General features: G+C 36.0%; 1 protein-coding gene across 6 annotated transcripts in view; it reads left to right on the plus strand.

Moving 5' to 3' along the window:
- Shab (potassium voltage-gated channel shaker cognate b) overlaps positions 1-25,291 on the plus strand; it is a 534,267-nt gene that overhangs the window by 444,877 nt on the left and 64,099 nt on the right. For all 6 annotated transcript variants that reach the window (XM_081746248.1, XM_081746247.1, XM_081746249.1 and 3 more), the window contains one exon: positions 2,681-2,855. In XM_081746248.1, the coding sequence (XP_081602374.1) occupies positions 2,681-2,855 (175 nt within the window). The remainder of the gene's footprint in view (positions 1-2,680; positions 2,856-25,291) is intronic.

Here is a 25,291-nt window from a genome sequence, read left to right on the forward strand (position 1 = left end):
GTGGGCGAGCGCCCCACCTTGCCCCCCTGATGGGCGCCCTTGGTGGTGTAGGAAACCCTAATGCTACACATCAAGCAGTGAAGCAGTTAAGATTCATAGAGACCCGAGGCAGGCTTAGCAACTGAGGTTGGGACTTCATCAGAGCTCCAAGCAAGCTGTCAGGTGGAAGAGAAGCCTAGAGTCCCGCAGCAGACTAGAGGCTTTGAAATTGGGTTTCTCCTAGAGCTCCAGGCAAGCTAGAGGAGGGGTGACTAATCGCAGACTGGTGACTGTCCGTTGAATCCTCCCCATTATGTAGGCACTCCGGGAGGCAGTGGTGCTGCTTCTCCCATGTAATCATGTGACTTGTGGTGCTGGTGGTTCGTCGTCTACTTCTTGTAGTAATCCAACGTGAGATGTAGTACTCCAACGTAAATACATGTGGTTGATGTTTACAAACAGGAGCACACCGAGAAAAAAAGGACTAGGATTTCCGTGTGAATACATCGTATTCACGCGGGTGTGCTCCTTAAGTAATGTAATTTCATGTATAAAAGTACAGCAGGTGGGAACACCACGCCAAGTCTGGAGTTCGTCGTCGAACTAGACTCGCTGTGATTGGACAATTTTATTCACATGATTGATTTCGTGTTAGAAACTATAACTCTCGTAAGGTAGGGAGTCACAGATTTAGAAAGAACCAAGAGGGTACACTCGTAGGAAGGTAGTAACAACATTATATACCTAAGTTACCACCGTCGGAATGGGTATGGCGTTAATTCTAGATTTGAAATGGTGGTCCCACAATACAAAATTTTTGCTGGACGGTGGTGTAGATCGTACTACTGATGAAACAACATTACGTAATGTGGTGACGCGCGTAACCTGGTAAAAACAGCATTTACATGCCGACTGGATTATGCATTTTTCTCCGTGCACGTGTGATTATTTATTAACACAAACACGTGGTATATTACAATTAACAATGGATTCCCCTGAGGGCACAAAGAATACCCAAGCATTCTCAGACGTAAAGGTAAAGATGTGTCCAAAACAGGCAAAAACAAAACTTTAACAACTGTGAACCAGGAATCAATTTCGTACTAGTGGCAAGATGGATGTCATTCTATAGGAACTGTGTGTGATTACATAAGAACACATGGAGAGGGAACGCCAATGATTCCGACTGAGTATTCTGGTGGTTTCATTTAGTCACACCAGACGGACTACACCTGACGAACACTTGATCATTTCCGTAACAAATATGAAAGATCCCGTGGTGTATGTTAGTCACATTGTAGGTAGCAATAAGAAATATGGTATGTGGTACTACTGGTCAGAGTATCATTTAATGGATTAGACGGACCAAAACCATCGCTTATAGTGTTATAGAAGAACACACACACGCAGTCTGTAAACAATCCTCCTCTTTCCAATTCTCTCCCCTTTCATATACGAACGTATGAGATTACCACAGACAGAGCGAAATTAAATTGCAAGTAAATAGAGTTTACGGATGCACTCACATCGTACGCAGTAGAGTGGTGTCATTCATCGCATTCTTTATCAACACATCCCATGCTCGCTCCTGTCAAGGCATCCGTGTTCACTGCTGTAAGGCTGTCTTACTTTATACGCACTTTTACATTCGAGCATAACTTGGAATCCCCTGTACACATCGCTGATATATGCATATTTGGATAGCGTTGCTGTGAAATTCTTTACGTGGTTATGAACCGTCAGCTTCACGGTTTGTCGTGTTCAAAATAATGCCTGTTCCGAGGCACTTTTCCGCGGTTTTGGATGCCCCTAGCTCCAAAACTATGCCTTTTTTTCCCACTGGTCCATATGAACTTTTTTTTTTTCTTATTTTGATGTGAGAAATCATATCTTATGATGTGTCGGTCTAATTCATTAACACAATGTATATACTAATTGTATTCCTTTTGAAGTGTGGGGGCGCGGTGGCTCAGTGGTAGAGCGTTCACCTCCGGTTCTTGGGGTCCCTGGTTAGATCCCAGCTCGCGCAGTGTGGACTTTGCGGTGGACAAACACCGTGCTCGTGGGTTTTCCCGGGGTTCTCCCGTTTCCTCCCACGTTCTTCATTCCACCATTTCATTCATCTTTCATCATCACCGTCTCCTTTATCCTAACCGGCATAACCGTGGAACGTAAAACTTAAAGATTTCATTTCATTTCCTTTTCAAGTGTGCACAATTATACTCTGATATAAACAGAAATTCTGCATAATTGGAAAGGAAATATATTAGTACATAAACTATAATTTTGAAAGATAGCGAAATACTATTACCTCGCGTTTCCTCCATTTCACTCACTTGGCACGTAAATGTTATGTTCATGTGTAATGATAGATATGCATGTTAGTTGATAATCCTACAACGATGTCAACATGGGTGTCATTTGTACGGAACCATATTAAACTAGTAGAAATATTAGTTGGGGGAAGATATATTGATCTGTGTGTCGCAGAACCAACTCCGCTTCCAAATTGTTTCGCTACGCAATTAAGTGCATTCTGACAAAATTATCCATAAGAAAAATCTTGTAATGAAAGTTGGTTACACAAATGTGTTACCAAATTAAATAAGTGGTCAATATAGACCTTCAACGATTATTTTTTTTCTTTAATGTAAAATTTAAGCACGTAGTATTGTACTAATATATTTTTGTTTCTGCATAGGGCGTAAGACCAAGAACACGCTTCGGGGATTCGGTCCGAAGGCAAGAGTCTCAGGAGAGCTTGGAGAAGAAGAGCAGACGTCCATCTTTCATGCCGACCAGAGGAATCGCTTCTGCCACACGCCTCATCAACCAGCATCTGTTCGGCCTCCACACGCTGGGCAGCGGCAGAGCGGGTAAGCAGACACGCACAACACTTTTCCCATAATATTTCTTCTTTCTCTCTCCTTTTTTTTATTAAAGTTATGACAAAGGTCATGACAATGATTAATGATAACATCAGAAGAGATCAACTTATATTCTTTTGTAGATTTTTTTTTTGCCATAAGACGATTCAAGAAAAGAACAAATACTATTTTTTCCTCTACTTCAAACAAATCAGAAAATTTGCCCACATGCTGGTCGTTATTCATCAGCGAAGTCGCCGTTGTCAATCAATTGAAAGCAAACTATGCTAGTGATTCCTGAGTTGAGTCTCCCAATTCTAAAATGTCTCTTAGGGCCAATATGGTTCAGTGGTAGAGCGTTCACGTCTGGTGCATGAGATTCTTGGTTCGATCCCAGCTCGCGTCAAGTGAACTTTGTGGTGGACAAACACCGTGTGTATGGGTTTTCTCGGGGTTCTCCTGTTTCCCCCCACTTTCTTCACTCCACCATTTCCTTCATTTCTCATCATCACCATCTCCTTTAGCCTAGCCGGCGTAACTGTTTGCATATCCAACGTAACACTTAACGATTTCATTCATTTTTTCCAAAATGTATCTTGTCCACTTCTTTGGAAGTGTTTCCTTTTATTATTACTATTATTGTTTATGATCTATTTATATCTATTACATATGTTTCTGCTAAATTATGCCATTTAATGTGTTCAGGTATTTAATTTAGATTTTACAGAAGTTATCTTATTTTCAGGAGAGTATTTCAGATGAAAGAAACAAGAATTTTAGTAATGATCCCAAAAATGTATCAAAAGATTGCTATCTTGGCCAAGAAGTTTAGGAATGATTGAAAAATGTATCAAACGATTGCGATCTTAGCCAAGAATTTTAGGAATGATTGAAAAACGTATCAAAAGATTGCTATCTTGGCCAAGAATTTTAGGAATGATTGAAAAACGTATCAAAAGATTGCGATCTTAGCCAAGAATTTTAAGAATGATTGAAAAACGTATCAAAAGATTGCTATCTTGGCCAAGAATTTTAGGAATGATTGAAAACTGTATCAAAAGATTGCTATCTTGGCCAAGAATTTTAGGAATGATTGAAAAACGTATCAAAAGATTGCGATTTTAGCCAATAATTTTAGGAATGATTGAAAAATGGATCAAAAGATTGCGATCTTAGCCAATAATTAGTTTTTGGATCAGGGGTCACAAAATTTTTGAACGATCTCCAAATCGAGTTTCCGTATTTTCTACGGAATAAGCACATCATACTGAGTTTTGATTTTGCTACACTTTATGAAGTTCTCCAGATATAAGGCCTACGAGAATTTTTTGATTGAAATATATTGGATCTTTTGATCCAAAAAGTATTTTATCGAGAGTTTTCTAAAGTGAACAAGAATTTTCTTGGAGTTGGATAACTCAGTTTCAAGAGCGAGTAGTCCAGAATATGGGTGACCACTCGCCATGTACTCTATTCTTTCAACTTCTGCCAAAATCTTTTTAATAGGTCACAGAAGAATCCAACAGCGTCTCAAATACAGTACTTCTGGGCATTGAAGTATGTACAGCCAGCGACAAAAGTTCTTTCCACTTGATGAAATTAGTTTTGTACATAACTTCAGAATGGAAGGACAACTTGAGTACAGTTTCTAATAAGTTAAAAAGAACGTAATTTACCGTACAGTCCAGCCATACCACCTTCCCAAAATAAATTTTACCAAACGGGAAAAAAAACTTTTGTCGCTGACTGTAAAATAACTGGCTAAGGAGAATACACTAATAAACAAATAAATAAAATAAGATTTTTAGAAGATTAAAATCAACATTTCAGAAAAAATAAGGAACTTAATTGAGTGAATTTTGTTTTGCTTCTATATACAACACCGAGGTTACGAAGGTCAGGCCTACTAATAACGTGGATTTCAAACCACGACCGGGGCTTGAATCTCGCGCAGATAGGGCCGCGGTGGCTCAGTGGTAGAGCGTTCACCTCTGGTGTTTGGGGTCCCGGGTTCAGTCCCAGCCCCCGCCAAGTGAACTTTGTGGTGGACAAACACCGTGTGCGTGGGTTTTCTCAGGATTCTCCCGTTTCATCCCACTTTCTTCATTCCACCATTTCATTCATCAATCATCATCACCGTCTCCTTTAGCCTAACCGGCATAACTGTGGGACGTAAAACTTAAAGATTTCATTTTTTTTTCTCGCGCAGATAGTGGGCATACAGACCAGGCGCGCACACAGAAATTTTTGCTCGTGGGGTCCACGTCACTACGTCTATGTAATATTGAATGAGTATTATTCTATATCCGATAAGTAACTGTAAAATACTTCCACCTATATATTCAGAAAAAATGATAGAGCTAAATTGTTTTTTTTATAAGAGAAAGTGTACAGATGAAGTATTAAAATCAAATCTTCATGGTACATCTATCATTTCCCTGTTAAACAAGTTATAGTTTTATTAAGAAAGTATACAAATGTATGCTGAGTTAGGGAATTTTGGGGAGAACCCGGATCCAGTGGACCCCCGTGGATGCACCCCTGCATAATTGTTGTATGCTATGGGAGATGTTCGGTGCAAAATGCGTATCATTTCGCGCAGAAATGAGTAAAATGAGCTAAATTCAATTTAATTTGGTAGATTTAGTTTAATTGAATTTCATATCAAGTTTAGAGTCGATTTAAAATTTCTTCCCTCTGTTTTAGAGGGGAGCAAAAACAATTTAGGGCGGCGATCGACCACTCAAATCCCTTCCTGGCTACGATCTTGACATAAAGTCGAAAGGATGGTACCAGAGACAGGAGTATGAAAAAGAACTTTACGCACTAGAATACTTAGACAAGGGATGTGCACCCATTTGAATATAGAATTACGGAATATGACTACCGGTACTTCACCTTTCGCTTCTATTTGTTTACAAAGTTGCCAGGTCATAATTAACTCTACTTATTTTCTGTCTGTTACTATAGCACTAATTCACCCGTAATTGCCTATGAAATAAGTTACATCTTAATTACATATGAATTACTGTAATTAATTTGTTAAGTTCTGATAATGGTGTTACTTTACTCATCCCCAGTAGCTTATTAAGGGGCAATTTTATTCCAAAATATTCAGTGGGGAAAATTCCCCCTATCCCCCAGGATTTCCCACACTGGTTTGCAATAACTATTATTATTATTATTATTATTATTATTATTATTATTATTATTATTATTATTATTATTATTATTATTATTATTATTATTATCATTATTATTATTATTAATCCTTTCAGAAAGTCACAAGAGGATACACACATAATCACATACATAGATGCACAAATGCGGACACAAAAACATATGACAGTCGACAACTAGCAATGACAAATGCCTTCTAAAATCTTGGCAACCTTGAAAACATCCTTCACCAGAAGGAGAAGCGTGGACGCCGATATATATCCGCCGCGATGGCTCCCGGTCACGATTATGTGTTGCATCGTAGCATTTCTTCTACCAGCATCTTTTAGGCTTGTTCTTCGATGAGAATAATCTGGCGTCAAGCCAATCAATTCGTGGATAGAAGCCAGCCAATCTCATTCAACGATTTGTCCTACTCTTTGCTTCAGTGTTTCAGTCTTCTCACTGCATGAAATCAGAATTAAATTCTTATCCTAAGTGCTCGAAAAACATTTACAATATTTTTTTTCTAATTTGAGGAAAGAAACTTGTGGTCTAGTTCACTAAACGTGGAAACGAATAAAATAATGTCATATATTTTAGAATAAAAATTAAGGGTGTTTAACCCTCTATTTACCAAGCGAGTGTGCACAGCCCCCTATGCTGCTTATTCTGTTGTTACTTAACTAATATTTATTCACGGATTGTATTTCTTTATTTTATTATTTGTATCTATTAAATATATCTTGAAACAAGCAACACTTATTCATTAAGTTATCTTGTAAAAATTTGAATTTAATTAGAATAGGGTGTATGTGTGTACATCCAAGTTGGTAACTAAAGCAGTAACTAACTAACTAACTAACTCTATGGCCTACGAAACCAAGAGGATCAATGCCGCGTTTATAAAAGTTCTCCACTGACTTCTATCCTTAGCCAACTGGATCCAGTTCTACTTTGGAACTGGATCCTGGATCCTATTTCTACTTTGTATTCCTATTCCTGCGAAATCCATTTTAATATTGTCCTCCCATCTGCGCCTAGGTCTTCCGATTGGTTATCCAGTTAAGACTTTGAAAGTGTTCCTACTTCCTTCCATTCTGGCTTCATGATCTACACACCTGAGCCTTCTAGATTTAATGACCCTAACAATGTTTGGTAAACGGTATAAATTATGTAGTTCGCCGTTATGAAGTATCTGCCGTTTCCCATTCCCGTTCCTCTTGGGTCCAAATATTCTTCTCAGGAGTTTGTTCTCAAATACTTTCACTGTACGTTCTTCCCTGAAATTAAGCGACCGTGTTTCGCAACCATACAGAACAACAGGCGACCATGTTTTATACGTTTTCAGCTTCAAATTTCTCGGCAGAATTCGCGACGAAAAGAAAAGTTTGAACTGAATAAAACTGAATAATAACGCGAATTCCCTGCTTTTAGTCGACGTTTAATTTCTTTGTGAATATAGTTTTGGTCTGTTAATATTGATTCTAGATATTTGAAAGCATCTACTTTATCAAAAGTATTATTTGATATTTTAACGCATTCATAAGTTGCTGTATTATGATCCAGACGGACTTCCATGTATTTAGTTTTCTCTGCATTTACTTCTAAACCCAAGTCCCTGCAAGCGCTTAATAAGACTTCTGCATTTCTTTCTATTGTTCTTCTTTCATTTCCCATTAAATTTATATCATCCGCATACGCCATAACCTGGTGAATACCATTTAGCTCTAAGGCTTCGTTGATATCTTTGATTTTTCATATAGCGTAATCCAGGACAAAGTTGAATAATAATGGAGATGCATCTTCTTGTTTCAGGCTTTGTCGACATGAAAAAGCAACATATATTTTCCTGAATTATCAGTAGATGGCGTATCGTTTTTATTTCTCGATAACATTTTGTGTTAATACATTTTTAGAATATTCATTTATTGTAGTGGGTATGAATCTATCTGAGGAAAAGTCTGGTATATAAATATTTTCTTTTAGTTTTCTAGGAAAACACGCGTTTTTTATGCTGGGGATACATTTCCATCCAACCCGGCAACCAACGCAACTATTTTAACTTGGTAAACAAAGGGTTAAGTAAAAAAATGTCAACCCAAATTAGCTACTGATGCTGATAAGATAAAAATTTTAGCAATTGAACAAGATTTTCAAAGTACTGCTAAGGCAAACAACCGAGATTAAGCAGTGGTCAGCCATTCAGCTGAATACTGCTTACTTTTATTGTTTAGTATACTTTTATTGTTAGGCTTTAAATAGGAAGATATGAACACATTTCGCATGATTAAAAAAAATAATTCAAATATATTACGAGGAGTGATCAGAAAGTAAGGTTACAAAGTCTGCAGTGAAACGTGTATATATTATTTCATACAACCAATAAAGCCAACAGATAGTATATATAATAGGTTATTTTTCGACTTATATGTAGCCTGCATATCGCTTAAGGCACTTATCGCATCGTGGGATGAGTTTGAACATTCCCTCCGTGTAAAAATCCCGGGGGCACGGTGGCTCAGTGGTAGAGCGTTCACCTCTGGTGCTTGGGGTCCCGGGTTCGATCCCAGCCACCGCCAAGTGAACTTTGTGGTGGACAAACACCGTCCTCGTGGGTTTTCTCGGGGTACTCCCGTTTCCTCCCACTTTCTTCATTCCACCATTTTCACTCATCTCTCATTATCACCGTCTCCTTTAGCCTAACCGGCATAACCGTGGGACGTAAAACTCAAAGATTTCATTTCATTTCATTTCCGTGTAAAAATCCCGTCCTTGCGCGTTCAGTCACGTTGTCACGAAGTGTTTCAGTCCTCGTCTGAAGCGTAGCGACGATCTTCTAGGTGCTTCCGAACAATATTCCCAATTCTGCCATCAAATGCCGTAACATCATCCTCCTGTTATCCTGAATCAGCTCCTCCACGTGAGCTGTGTTCAAATCTGTTAGGCCATTGCGCTCCTCGTCGGTGACGTTTTCTCTACCAGCCGCAAACTTTCGATACCATTCTGGAGCATGCTGACGAGACATTACAGTCTCTCTGTAAACCTCTAGCAGCTGCCTGTGAATTGCAGCCGTTGTTACATGTTTCATTCACAGAAATCGAATAACTGAGCAGACTTCTTCGCCAGGCCAGTTTTTCAAACGAGTCGCCATTTGTGTTCATCTACAACTAGCGCCGTAAGTGGTGAGTGGCTGAAACTCTGCACAGTTGCCAACTCCATGCCATTAAAATTACCCCCAGTCTCCTCATTCCTCTATAACAAACGAAACTCGAGAAATATCAGCTTTGTAACCTTAGTTTCTGATCCCCCTCGTAATTAATCTCATGGGAGAATCATTGATAGAGCGCTAAGAGTTCCTGGTTCAATCTCAGGAAATGTGAGTTTATGGTTCAACAACATTGTGTACGAGAGTTATATCTAGGTCATTCAGCTTCCTCTCACTTTCTCATTCCACCACTTATTTCCTAATCATTCATTTCCATTAGTCATCTGTCTCCTTTACCCTAAAGAACATAATCGTAGGACGTAAAACTGAAAATTGTATTTTGTTAAATTAACTTCTTGATCGAAACTATCTGTGTACATTTGTAATTTGGACTGTTCAGAATACATGGGAATCAAATGCTTTGATTGCGAAAAAGGTAGACATACAACCGTAACCAGAGGTTTTCACGTGTGATTAGCGTCCCACTCTGACTAACGAGGATGCTAATTTCTGTTGGTTATGTTACCCACGATTAATATTGAGAAAATGGGCCAATAACCAGGGCAGGCCCTGGGCATTTTGCCACTTCGTACAATGGTATCATTTACTGCCTCTTTCTCCAAAATAATAATAATAATAATAATAATAATAATAATAATAATAATAATAATAATAATAATAATAATAATAATAATAATAATAATAATAACTAGGAATGCAATGGATGTACCCGATTGCAATGAAATGAGCTGAGCGAGCTTAAACTACGTAATCATTCCTGGCCATTATACAATAATAAATATCATTTTTAATTGTTGACAAAAAAATCGCGTGAAAACTTTTCCCCATGTTAAGTCTATGCAAGCGTTTTTCGGTCATTATTCCTCGATGGTACATCGGATTTTTGATTTCGACCTATGTTGTCACTCAGCACGACATACTCTATCAGCGTGCTAAGTTTGGTTGAGATCGGCCAAACGGTCTAGGAGGAAGCGTTTTTCGGTCATTATTCCTCGATGGTACATCGGATTTTCGATTTCGACCTATGTTGTCACTCAGCACGACATACTCTATCAGCGTGCTAAGTTTGGTTGAGATCGGCCAAACGGTCTAGGAGGAGTTCGCGGACAACCAAACGGCTAACCCGAGTATAAGAGCTTCGCTTCGCTCAGCTCAATAATAACTAGGAATGCAATGGATGTGCCCGATTGCAATGAAATGAGCTGAGCGAGCTTAAACTACGTAATCATTCCTGGCCATTATGCAATAATAAATGTCATTTTTAATTGTTGACAAAAAAATCGCGTGAAAACTTTTTCCCCATGTTAAGTCTATGCAAGCGTTTTTCGGTCATTATTCCTCGATGGTACATCGGATTTTTGATTTCGACCTATGTTGTCACTCAGCACGACATACTCTATCAGCGTGCTAAGTTTGGTTGAGATCGGCCAAACGGTCTAGGAGGAAGCGTTTTTCGGTCATTATTCCTCGATGGTACATTGGATTTTTGATTTCGACCTATGTTGTCACTCAGCACGACATACTCTATCAGCGTGCTAAGTTTGGTTGAGATCGGCCAAACGGTCTAGGAGGAGTTCGCGGACAACCAAACGGCTAACCCGAGTATAAGAGCTTCGCTTCGCTCAGCTCAATAATAACTAGGAATGCAATGGATGTACCCGATTGCAATGAAATGAGCTGAGCGAGCTTAAACTACGTAATCATTCCTGGCCATTATGCAATAATAAATGTCATTTTTAATTGTTGACAAAAAAAATCGCGTGAAAACTTTTTCCCCATGTTAAGTCTATGCAAGCGTTTTTCGGTCATTATTCCTCGATGGTACATCGGATTTTTGATTTCGACCTATGTTGTCACTCAGCACGACATACTCTATCAGCGTGCTAAGTTTGGTTGAGATCGGCCAAACGGTCTAGGAGGAAGCGTTTTTCGGTCATTATTCCTCGATGGTACATCGGATTTTCGATTTCGACCTATGTTGTCACTCAGCACGACATACTCTATCAGCGTGCTAAGTTTGGTTCAGATCGGCCAAACGCTCTAGGAGGAGTTTGCGGACAACCAAACGGCTAACCCGAGTATAAGAGCTTCGCTTCGCTCAGCTCAATAATAATAATAATAATAATAATAATAATAATAATAATAATAATAATAATAATAATAATAATAATAATAATAATAATAATAATAATCTTAAAAGCCAATATTTTAAGTATGCTACCCCATCATGAACAATAAAGCGAAGTGAAAGTGCACTCGTACTCAGAAAGACCTAAAGACTAGAAATACAATCTCGTTGCGTCTGTTTTTTCTTCAAATAATAATCTATTACATTAGTAAAAGATAAAAGAAACACTCCTGCACAGGAAAGATGGTAATCCTTTTTATAGAATTCAATATCGAGTGTCAATCTCAATATATCAGTTTGCAATTCCAGCGCAACTATCTCTTTTATCTTTATATTTTAACTTACTTTCTATATCAGTTAAAAAATATTTTAAAAACTTATTTCCACCATCAATGATAAGGAACTTGTTTGTGACAAAGACAACACTAGTTTTCATATCAAAACCGTGATAACCAAATAGAACAGGTGTTCGTTACTGTTCGAGAATTGAGTTATTGTATTTGACAACAATCAAGCAATTCATGCTGGGATTTGTTTGACCATTAGCTTTCGCAATAATACAACCTAAACATGATTTACGAATGTAGTATTCAAATGGAAGGTCAACTTAGTAAATTTAACTACTATAATCATGAAGTATATTTTCAACAAGAAATATTTATTTTTAAACTGGACCAAGGTACCGGTGACCCAAACTTGGTAACTTTCGGTCCACTCCGCTCGTCCCCAGGCCGCACACAGACAAGCAAACTCTTTATTTTATTTATATTAGATAATATAGTTATGATAAATTTTGCGCCCCTTGAAACTTACCGCCCCGTGAAAATGCACGTGTTGCACATATGGTAGGGTCGGCCCTGGTTACAACTTTTCCGAGGTGTTGTCAATACACATTAGAAGAAGTGAAGGTAAGAAGAAATTATCCTCTTTTGTTATTGTAAAAACCCAAAGAAACATGTAAGTGTTAGACTCTTTCATATAAATAATAATGCAAATAAAAAAATAAATCAATATAAAACACCAACAGGTAGAGAATAGCAAACTAACAAGTCATGTAGGGTAGATTTAGGGTTGGTTCAGTAAATTTGGTCCCCGGTAGATTTGAGGAATCTCACGCATATTTTGGAACTTTCTCGTGGATATATGATTAGCAAACACATCTCCACGGGATACCAGGCTTCGAATCCTGGTAGCAGTATGTATGATTCAGATTCAACGTTAAACAGTAGGTCTAGGTCTTGATGCTGAAAATAAATGGTCGAATCAATTCTCATTTACTTTACAAATGACCGAAACTGAAGAAATGTTTGGATTTCAGTGTATCATGAAAATATTGTGTCCGCATTTTACAAGTTATTAAATATTATAAATATAAGAGGAATGAAGCTAGTTAACTTTTCATCATTACTTAGTTTTTTTGTATTCGTTTCAAATTACACTGTTAATAATTGTATGCAGGGCTTCCTTCAGAAAAAATGTTCCGGGGGCACACTTAAACTTTTAAACTTGTTAGTATTCGGAGGGAGATATATTTTTACACAATATTATTCTGTTTATTATTATATTATAGGCCTATTATTTCTGTCTCCTGCGGGGGTACTCTAAAATTTCCGGAGCGCAGTGGCCCCCAAAAACATATCTAGAAGAAACACTATTCTATATGTTAATAGGTATGTAAGAAAGTAATTTCTTTCACAATCAATTGAGAAATTTATTTTGAACAAATAGCTAGTTTGATCAGTGTTGACAACATCAATTATTTTCCCCTTCTTGAATAGCTTAAACTCTTTGTGCTAAGTAAAGTATCTAAAATTAACCGTTCTGTAAGACACATACCACCAGGGGGATCTGAACAAAATTTTCTAGGTGGGCCACTCCATGGTTGTTATATTACGCCTGGTATTTATGGTATTTAATTTACGTGGTTTTCTATATTACGTATACGAGTGTACCCCGAGAAAACTCACGAACACGGTGTTGTCTACCACAAGAGCTAAATAATAATAATAATAATAATAATAATAATAATAATAATAATAATAATAATAATAATAATAATAATAATAATAATAATATAGGCTAGCGCATTAAGTTTTCGTTGATTTTGAGTTTAACGTCCCGTTCAGCAGCGTGGCTATATGAGACATAGACTTACTGATTAACGTGAAATCCGAACCACATGAAGTCCCACCGGGAATTGAACCAGGGTCTCCCACGCCAAAGGCGCTGACCGCTTAGCCACGAAGGAGATTTAGGTTTTCGTGTATAAAGTTCTCAATTTTGATCACGGTGAGAGGAACGAAAAGTAGGAAACTCATAGTGGGTCAGAAAATTATCTACAATTGTTTCCCCCGTTAGATCTGATATCACAATCAACGTGATATTTTATAATTGCACAACGAATCGTAAAACATACCAGATGAGAAGAAGGACAAAAGTAAGCAGCTTTATAGAGTTTTATTCCGACAACTAATACTGCATATTTTTACACTAAACATCACTTTCAACATATCATAGAATGATGCAGTATTTTCATAACTACTATGTGCTATAATAAATTAGTGACGCTCGTTTAAAAGCTTTTAAATAGCAGAATTATTTAACATTCAGCCAGAACTAGTTTCTTACTTTAGAATTATGTAATAAGAGGGCAAAAGCAATTACACTGTATTTGGTTTCCTATGCTGGGTTGGGCCATTTATTATGGAACACTGTTTCTGTAACTTTGAAAACTAACAGATGAAAAATATACTGATTTTTTATACATGAAAATATCGATAGGGGATCTTTTCATAAGCTCTGGCGGATTAACAGTGTTGCTAAGCAAACATTAAATTTATACCTTTTAAAACAGCTGTACATCAAGTCATCATATTGTAATATTCATGTAGGTAGAGTCAATAACGTACACAAGATTTAGCCCTTTGCATTTTATTATAAGATGTAATATAAAGTTATTATACAAAGTCTTAATGAATCTTTCTCTAAGTCTGTTATTAATTTAAATAAGTGATTTCAGTATTAGGTGGAAAGGGTCCCTTCGGCACAAGATATTGCCTCCGGTTGACAGGATGGTGTCTTAGCCCATAGCAGCCTCAGACGGGATCGATGTCTCCCAACACAAAGCTGCCTCGGGGAGGTTAAGACTCCTTGGTCCAAAGTGGCCTCGGGCGTAGGTCCTGTAGGTGAACGATCAGTACTGGCACTGATGCCAGTCTCTTCGTCTTTTCTGTCTGTCCTTGTGTAGAACGCCTAGGGTGATCGAATGCTATAGTTGGAGGCCTTGTTCATGTAGACCCATACATTTCTGCTCTCGTCACTGTACAAATGAGGGATGTGTGTACCATACAGAGGGTTCCATGACGTTCACCAGGAAGTAAGTTGCTTTGACTTTCGTGTTAGAAGGCACTTCAACGAGTGGTAGCGTTCCCTGATTGCAATATCCCGCCACCACCAGAAATCTCTTGGAAACATTCACCTTGCACTGCAGCAGAAAGTCAGAACGGCTCTTGTGGTCTATTTGACAATAGAAAACGGATCAAACTCTCTTCGTCTCATCGAGGTAGAGCCACTCCGTACCCAGATTAAGGCTTGGAGCATACCCTCTAAGAGGTGTGTTAACTACAATTTCTGGCGTCCATGAACTTCTGGCTGTGGTGCTCTGTAAGGCAGTGTATGGGTGCATTGTAGCGGGCTTTTAATGCAAGAGTCTTCCGCGCGATGTGGCGTTTTGAAATTAACTGTATCGTATGGCCAAATATTTCTGAATTGGGGAATTGTCCTATGTCACTGCTCTCCTAATGGTGCCCATTATACTAGGAGTTCGAACAGGCTACATCTGTGTTTGCCTCATAATTTCCGACTGACCACATGAGTTCCTATCTCTGGGATCGAACCTGCATCTTCTGCATCAAATATCCGTTCCCTAACTATATAGCCAAGAGGATTTCTAAATGTATGGGTAAAGGTGCAATGACATGGATACTATAGTTTTTGTGTTACGTAAAGCAATGCATATTCAGTAATTCCTTGTGCGGAAGATCTGGGAACAGTTACACCCGTGACCCGGACCGACTCATGACCAATTTTGAACTTGAATGAACGTAACATTATTATACATATTCAAAGTATGTACAGTATGTTGGTGATAATGTAATTCAAGCAAATATGATTTCCTTTTTTCTCACTAAATTAATTACACCAATAATAGCAGAATTCTTATGATGATGATGATGATGGTGGTGGTGGTGATTTATGTTTATGCATAACTTCAACCTAGGTGAACCGATTTTGATTATTTATTTTTAGTTTCGAAAAGTATAGTTTTTCGCAGGTTCCATATAAATTTTATCAGGATCTAAAGACAGTTCTTGGAGCTAAACCATGAAATTCCTCAACATCTAATATTGTTAATACCGTGAGTATGTTTACATACAGAATGGCTCAAAAGTAGGAATACAGACCTGCATCGATCAAGTATGGCATTTTAATTTATTAAGATAATGAATTTATTTGCTTTGGTTTGTTCCTTGCTTAAGGTATAAGTGAAAATAAATTAAGAATAGATAAGGAAGAAACTAAGTCAATACCTGTATGGATAACAATAAGCAAATGATATAAAATCCTAGGAGCCGACCAGTACGGAACTGTATACTAGGGTCGACCGAAAAAATCAGATTTTTGAGTATCGAATGCCAATAGGGCTCAAAAGTTGCGTATGTACGTACTAATCAATGAAAAAATAACGAATGAAACACAGTTTGAAACTTCAGTTCGCGCAAACGGCCTGAAGTTTGAAAAATGACAAAAAAAAAAATATCCAAAATTTACCTTAACCTAAGAGATATACAGATTACGTTTTTATTATTTCTATAGCGTCTAAATACATTAGTTGTGTGAGGTACTGTCTGTTAATACATTTATTAATGTGAATGATTTTATACATTTTGTTTTCATAATGATTTTGCAGCTTTTCGCCCATTTCTCAACTTTTTTTCTTGAAATGGCTCAGAACTCACTACAAGGAGGTGGCTGTAATTCGAGTTCCACCCTCACCCTATCTAACCATCCTACTAATTAGTATATGCTAAATTATGCTAATTTAGTCAAGGACGTTGTTTTAAATTTAAATTTTTAAAATCAAACTTTGGCATTGTAAGTTTTGGGAGCCAAATTGCTCTAATGTAGCCGTTTCTGTTTTCTTGTCCGCACACTTTTCCTGCAGACTCTGTAACAAACTCTACACATCTTTCCACTTCCTGAGTATGACATGGAAAATTTAAGAAGTCAAGCATATGAGCAGATTTGTCATGCATTAAGCTAAGATAGTTCCTGTTGTCAACTTTCGAACACTGGAGGGGGCAACAGCTTACATTTTCTCCAGTCTATTAGCTCACTATAGTCCATGGCATCAAAATTTATTGAAGGTGCCATCAAAGTTCTAACAGAGCAATTCAGACAGGGCAGTGTGCTCCAGATGTAGCTATAAGAGATCCTGGACCTCTCAGTTACTTTAGATGGCTGACATGTGCAAACCGGGTCTTCCGGTTGTACGTTTCTCGAACAAATCCTACAAATGAACTCAAAGTGCTTGTAAACTACATTATATAGATATATATATGCTCCTGTCTAGTTCAACATGAAGAGATATCAGTCAGTGAAATATGGACCTAAACATTGAAGGTAGTTCAAATAATTAGATATTTACCAAACAACAATAAAATATCATCGATCCTCTTATTGAGAGAAACGCTTTCTTCTGTCATCCAGAGAACATCTTGTTAGCTATGACAGTGGATGAAAGGCAACACGTTCGGAGTTGGGTTACAGGAGAGTTGCTAGAGGCAAGAAACCAAGATCCGAAGGGAAAGTCTGTTAGAACTTTTATTGCACCTTAAATAAACTCTAATGCCATGGACTACAGTTGAAAAACAGATTTTTTGTTCATCGTGGATGGGAAATTGTCGTTTGTTGACTAATTTTTAAACTAAAATCTTTTAATTTGATAATTTGGTAAGTGTGAAATAAAAATAAATGAATTCTGGAATTTTTGCTTCATATGTATGTTTTAGGATTAACAAATTCATATCGGACTTCCGAAGAGAAACATCAAAGCAATTTAATGCCCGTGTCTATAGTGACAACTCCCAGTCACGACCCCTCTTCAGTTTTATTAGAAAGAGGAAAAGAAAGAGTGATAAAGAAGAGAAGGTAGGAGAAAAGAGGAAAAGAAGAAAGGAAGAAGGAACTAGAGATAAAGGATTACTGAATAATTAAGGAAATATGATAAAGGAACTTGGATAGTTATTAAAAAGTGATTCATATTCGAAGGTTATTACTTGAAGATTGCTTGTGAAATGATCCTGAAGAGACACGTGTTCCCTCATACTACCCCGACCAGGATCCAGGCAACTGCACAAGTGGGAGTTGCCCTAACGCAGCCCAGTTGACGAGTAGTTTAAATTAATTGTTTGTCTATTATTTCAAAATCTTAAATAAACTATATCCAGTATCTGAATTTTCATAATGGAGATCGAACACACATTTGAATCAGCCAAGAAAAAAAATTTAAGTAATGTATATATTTTCCACAAATAGAAGTTTTGAGATTTCTGAAAAGACTGTCGTTATTCAGGCTCATCCTGTTATTTTGGCTTTTTTTCCAGAGCCGATTTAGACTACTTTAGAATTAGTTACCTTTCAGGACTTCCGTTATACACTAATACATATAACATGCTATTACATACTTATTATAAACACTATCATAGTAAATCAACATTAAATGATGCCACTTAAAACTAAATTTGTCATTCGTTCACGCACACTCACATTCATACAGGACAGCGTATCGATACCGTTGAAAATATTTTAAAAGAAACCATCTAACTACAATTTGGTGAACATTTATTACATCTACTGAGAAATTAAACACAGAATTTTGTGAACATGCGATAAGTATACGTATCAATATATCAATCCACATATGAAATTGAATGACGGCAATGTAATAGTATTTATATATATATATATAATTAACTGCTGGTAAAATATGATATAAGTCCGTAAATATCGTTACATTGTACAATATTCTGATTTAAAAAAAAAAACTTGAAATGAGGGTTATAATGAGTCTTTATCTCATATATAAAGAATGTTAATTAATTATACGAGTCCTCTCTCGTACCTTTAAACGAACTATAATATCACACATATTCTTAAAGCACCCTTTCTGGTTTCTATGCATTTAACTTTATCTCATTTTAAGGTTCACAAATGAGGTTATATTTTTTAATCGTAATGACACATATTCGCTTCGTAGAAGTATTTATCGACACATCTCTTCCCTATCTGGGATTAAACAGAGCAAAGTTTTATCACTAATATCACGGTGGCTGTGTTACTTATTCGGTCATTCCACTTACTATCCCATTCACTAATTATCTTTCAGTCAATACCACCTTGTATTACCAAGTGCACATATTTATCATTAGATTCACACAATGTATAAAGAAACGAGAATTTACCAAGTCCCGAAGGATTTTTGTTTGTATTAGAAACACGACTACTGAGGTGGAAAACACTGACCAAGTTTGAGGATTCGTATGGAAGGGGAGGAATCGAAATGTAATTCTACAGGAGGAATTCAGTTTACTAACTTGAAGGTAGATTTAATAATACACTAGGATTGCGATGATCTGCCTTAATCCCATGCTACATGCAATTAGTATAATAGGAACGATATTAGCAGTTACATATGTTACTTAACAATATTACAAAGATTAGAGAGAATATCTAACATGCGGCGGTATTTTCTAACATTCACATTATACATTTATCGGATATTTCGGAACTATGACAACCAAGAACCGTTCGAGGTAGATACCAGGACCCTTTACATATATTTGTTTACACTATTCATCATTATACTTTTTATTTTAATATTATATTTATATTCCACACATATTTATATCTTAATATACATATACTCAATAATTATTTAAACTTTCAAATTAATAACCCTGACAAATGAAATTTTTAGGTTGCAACACTTCACATAAGAAAATCCGAATATATCACAAATGTAATCAAGTGACCGCACATCATGATAAATTCTCAAACATTCTATTTAGAGTAGTAGACATTTAATTCGCATGGAAAAGCACGTAAACACAGAATATGTATAAATATATGATTCTACAATGTTAATACTACTTTTGGGCCCAAACAACTACAAAAACATTCAAGTTTATGTTTACCAATGGAAACAAAAGTAGAAATAACTGATAATTCATCGGAGAATTTCAAATGTATAATGGTAAAAAAATGAACAATTTAATCGTATGCTGAACTATCACTCACTATTGCAGTGGGTTAAAATGTGATGGAAAAAAGTTAACTTAATATTCAACATCAACGAATACCTCCACGAATCGTGTGTCGCGACATCTAAGTTCATAATTCAGGCTCAAAAGCAATATGTTAAATGGTTGATATAAATTATGTCAAGTTCAAAACTTCGGGGTGAAACTTGAAAAATTAAAAAAAAATCTTCAAGAATAGAATAGAGGGATAGGTAGAGCAGAGAAAGAAAAAGCGGCGCGGCAAAAAATAAGCTAGGACACTAAAACTACAAAGATAAGTGGTCGAATTTCGACATACAACAATCCACAGCCAAATATACTTTCATATGCGGAAAAAGGTGGCCTACTAAAATGCGCAGCCCAACGAGGTCTCTGAGTGCCTAAGCACAAGTCCGTGTCTTCTAGGCAACCATCTCACAAGGAATAAGCCCTGTGAAATGATTGACTATTAACCGTTTCCGGTACCAATTCACTCAAATTACGGCCAGTCTAGCCGGAAGATTGGTGTAGTCTCTTAATTTAGAATTTCTAAAAAATTATCCGACCCCTCAGAAACTGAGAAGAGTTACGAGTAAAGTATCAAAAACTAGACTAAAGTCAATAAAACAGAAGAAATCCTAACAGGGATTTTCCAAAATTAAAAAAAATAAATTTTGTAATAATAAGTTGTCTACCAAATCTTACTAGTAGCTCCAAAATCCGCAAGGATGCCACCCTCGAGGCGTCAACTAATTTCAAAACACTATATCTACTAGAAGTAGAAGAATTGAAAATTCATGGACATTGGGGAATTTGGACGCTCTGGTACGGTATAACGAAATTCTACTGTAATAATTTTTCTATATTATTCAGCCCTATCCACTCTGTCACCTCTGCGAGCAGCAATGAACTTAGCTTAATTAGGTGACGTGCAAAAAATCAGACTTGCATAGTAGTATCGCAAATGTAAGCTGAACGCGTGTATTTGAACTGTACCACTTCTGCAAACAGCTATTCTGTTCTGTAATTAATTGGAAAATATTCGGAATTTCTATATGACCACTATTCGTATTGTCAGGCCGGATAATCAGTTAGTATGTCCAGTTACTATTAAGGTCAAGCCACAAAGTGAAAATACAATCCATCATTTTGCTATGACACTCTCCTCTCACAATATTCTAACGTAATGGTTAGTGTACTAATATATTAATTATTATATAATACAATCAATACCTCGTAGTAAAATTTACAACTGAGCACATATATGCATGGGTGTCCTATTATTTATTTACTCTCGCTACATGATATATATATATTATATATATATATAATTAATATTATCACTTCTCACTTATATAATTATTCATTTCCCTATGACATCGATTTATTTCCACACACCCTATACTCTACCATTATGCCCAAGACTGTACAAAGCAGTCTTATTATATATTAAAGTCAACAGATTATTATGGTACACTAATCCATACGCGTGAGCTTGTATGAACTGACATTAGATACTTTCAAAACAAATTACAGCATGTTTCACTTTACGGCTTCGAATTATTTTATATGCAACGAAAATTCAATATTATTAACTACATGCAATTATATTTTCAGAAAATGTCAATAATGTAAACGTTCACAGAAAGCAATGGAGAGAGAGAATTTGAAACTGCAGCCTGACAACAGAAAATGCCATATAGACAAACTGGAGGTTAAGGGGAAAGCAAAGTTTACAATTATTAATAATTTGATTACTGAACTATATAAATGATTGTGCTTTTCAGAGATACCGAATTGTAATGTAATTTGTCTACATATTTATTCATATGGACCAGAATTAATATTTAGGCATCAATAATTGGAAAAGAAGGGTAATTTTCATGTTGACCAGATCGTTAAGTTTTGGAGTAACAAAAACCTAGCGGCCAATAGTTCTCAACTCGACACGAGATGGCATTGATAGTACGATAACTAACTTTGCACTATTAAATAGACTTTGTCGTCGTTGAATCTAAGCAATCTACTATATAATTACGGTACAGAATTACAATGTATTTGCGTGACGGATTGATTTGTCCATTTAAACTGACCACAAAAGATGACTAATTGTACAATACACTGTCCGTAAAAAAATAAATTATACTTTCACTCACAATCCCTTCTAAGGTCAAAGTACTAAACTACACACACATACTATATCCCACATGAACTAAGAAAACAAATATTAATACACATTACTAAACATGTTAAATCATATTATCACACCACTCGACTATACATAAATCAAACAAATCACTAAATTTCACCCTCTTAAACCGGATCTATGAGCTATGAAAAGGAGAAGGAATAATCAGAGCCCAATGGCCCTCCTACTAATTAAATCATGTTTCTTTCCAATTGCAGAATTATTGTCAATGCCCGAGATGGGACATATTGAAACTACTAATGGTAAGGGTCCCTTTCCTGAAGGGAAAATAACCCCTTTTTTATTCTTTATTTAGCCCATAATGTGTTAGAATCAACTCAGGAATAAGAGAGAGTCCCTGTTCTAACTTACACTGACATTATAGTAATAAATTCAATCACGAAGAAATCTACACCTACCGCCATGTTACAATAAAAAAATCACATTTGCTACTTATACAGACAAAAGCTCTATTAGGACCTATCGCAACCTAACAGGAAAATTTTTAGAATAACGGGAGTTATCAAGGAAAACACTAATATTCAATCTGTTTTGAAAAAGATCATACACTACGATGAATCCTGCCCATCACTATTATCATTTACGAATATGGTGCCGCTTGAGTTGAAGTCTATATCTCACTGTTTCTTGACTGTTTTAAACTGAAAAATCAATATTTTGGGAACTCTATACTCTCCCAACGAAATTATTTATTAATTGAAACTGGTTTTACCTTATACTACTACATTTAAAAAAAAAATCCCAATATATATCTGCAGCAAACGGGCGGGGTGTTGATTGATTAGTTTCCAGGTAGAGAATGAGAATAAACGCGCCTTAATACTAGAGCGTTGGAAATATTTTCAATCAGAACAAAGAGATTCGACGGCAGGAAATATAAAGCGAATAGAAAATAATGAAAACTGGATGAAACCGGATTTTGGGAGGATATGGGCATCTCAGAGGGACGAAGGGGGTCTAAATTATTTTGTCAAATATCAGATTGGTGGATAATTTCAAGAATTTCTGTCCAATTGCGGGCCTGTGTTTTCGTATAGCATTAAAGTGTATAATTTCAATACTCATCCATTTGAAATGCCCATATACAGGATTTACATTAAAACAATGTATAAATAAAGATATTATATCATGAAATATAATTCTTCCGAAGCTCCCAGAATAATTTTGGGTTAAGTAACGAACAAATAAATGTACTACATGGACCGAAACTTATGTACGGGAAAAACATAGTACGTGGTACGTTCGAAAAGTATTGGATCCCATCAAACAAAAAGTTCATTACCTTGATTGTAATGGCACATTACACAGTGAGCTGATAGTTTGGAGAAAATGTAAGCTGTTATCCCTTGCAGTGTTCGAAGGCCTGACAACAGAAACTATCTTAGTATTAATGCACGACAAATCTGCTCATGTGCTTGGCTTCTTAAATTTTCCATGTCATTCTCAGGAAGTTGAAAGATGTGTAAAACTTGTTACAGAGTCTGTAGGAAAAGTGTGCGGACAAGAAAACAGAGATGGCTACATTAGAGCATCAAAACTCGCAACACCAAAATTTGATTTTTAAAAATCTGAATTTAAGACAACGTCCTTGACTAAATCAACATAATTTAGCACATCCTAATTGATAGGATGGTTGGATAGGGTGTGGATGGAACTCGAATTGCAGCCACCTCCTCGTGATGAGTTCTGGGCCATTTCAAGAAAAAAAGTTGAGAAGTGGTCGGTGAACTGCAAAATTATTATGAAAATAAAATATATAAAATCATTCACATGAACCAATTATTAACAAACATGACCTCACGCAACTAAAATAAACTATTTAAACGCTGTAGATTTTAAAAAAATTAATCTGTATATTTTTCGCGTAAAGGTAAATTTTGGTGTTTTTATCATTTTTAAAAAAAATTGGGCCAATTGCGCAAACTGAAGATCCAAAGTGTGATTATTTTCGTTATTTTTTCATTGATTGGTATGTAAATACGCAACTTTTGAGCCCTATTAGAATTCGATACTCAAAAATTTGATTTTCTTCACTCCCTCTACTGTATATCTACTTTTGACCCACCCTGTCTTTCTGTAATAGGCCAATTTAAGCATCTATATATGATCATTCACGTTTCATAGGCCGACATATTTTATAGAAAGTTAGTGTCCTACCTTTAGTTTAGGTATCTGACGAAAAAGTGGGGCGATTAAATAAATTTAAAAAAAAAGAAAATAACCTACTTCAAAAACGCACTAAAAAGCAGAAGTATACACTTAAAAAGACATAGTAACCGACTTCAACAAAAGCGCTGAAAAGCAGAAAATAAAAGCCCTAAGAAGCAGAAAATAATAGTAATAAAACTTGAAAGCAGAAAACAATTCATTACTGTTATCTATAATTGTTTTTTTTTTAACTGTGTACCAAACACACGATCTTGAACTTTTTTTCTACATAATGGTAATGAATTATTTTCTGCTCTTAAGCGTTTTATTATTATCATTTTCTGTTTGTAAGCACTTTATTATTATTATTTTAGGTTTTTAAGAGTTTTATTAGTGTTATTTTCTGTTTTAAGCACTTCATTATTATTATTATTATTATTATTATTATTATTATTATTATTATTATTATTATTATTATTATTATTATTATTATTATTATTATTATTATTATTATTATTATTATGTTTTAAGTACTTTATTATTTTCTGCTTTTTAGAGCATTTGTTGAATTCTGTTGATATACATTTTTTGTAAATTTTATATAATAAAAGTGAAAACAGTACATCATATAAGAATGTAAATTGAGATGGTAAAGGTTTTACTTCTGTTATTTATGTATATCTTTAACACGTCGATCCCATGGATTTTTGAGGCGATATTCTTTCATCATCTTTATTGTAAGTAAACTCTTCGTTTACAACATAGATTATCAACCATCTCATTATATTTTCACCCTATATTGAACTTAATTTCGACCTAAGGAAAGTTAGCTTGCAACTGACCTTTAGATAACTTATGAACAATCAGTTTTACACCTAAGAAAAAGTAAAGTTAGGTACTGGTGAGCTGTTCATCAAAGTCAAACAATATTTCTTATGCCTTTCAAAGAGTTCTTGACAAAAGAGCCAATTTTGGACGCAGCGTAAAGATGGAAAGATTACAAACTAGGGCGCCATGATTGAAAAAAAAAAGAAAAACGAAAATGTGCTTGTGTGCTACTAACAGATGACTGTGATTCTAGAAACAATATATTTAGAGCTGAACGTTACTCATACAAGGTTAATGTGTGGGAACCAACATCGCTGATTAGTGGGTCATAATTTGTTCGCAGCCAGCGAATAATCATTTAGTGAGATGAAGCGGTCATTTATCAAATGGCGTGACTCGGAGAAG

Source organism: Thermobia domestica, chromosome 18 (genome assembly GCF_964235325.1).
Source record: "Thermobia domestica chromosome 18, izTheDome1.hap1.1, whole genome shotgun sequence".
Lineage (NCBI taxonomy): Eukaryota > Metazoa > Arthropoda > Insecta > Zygentoma > Lepismatidae > Thermobia > Thermobia domestica.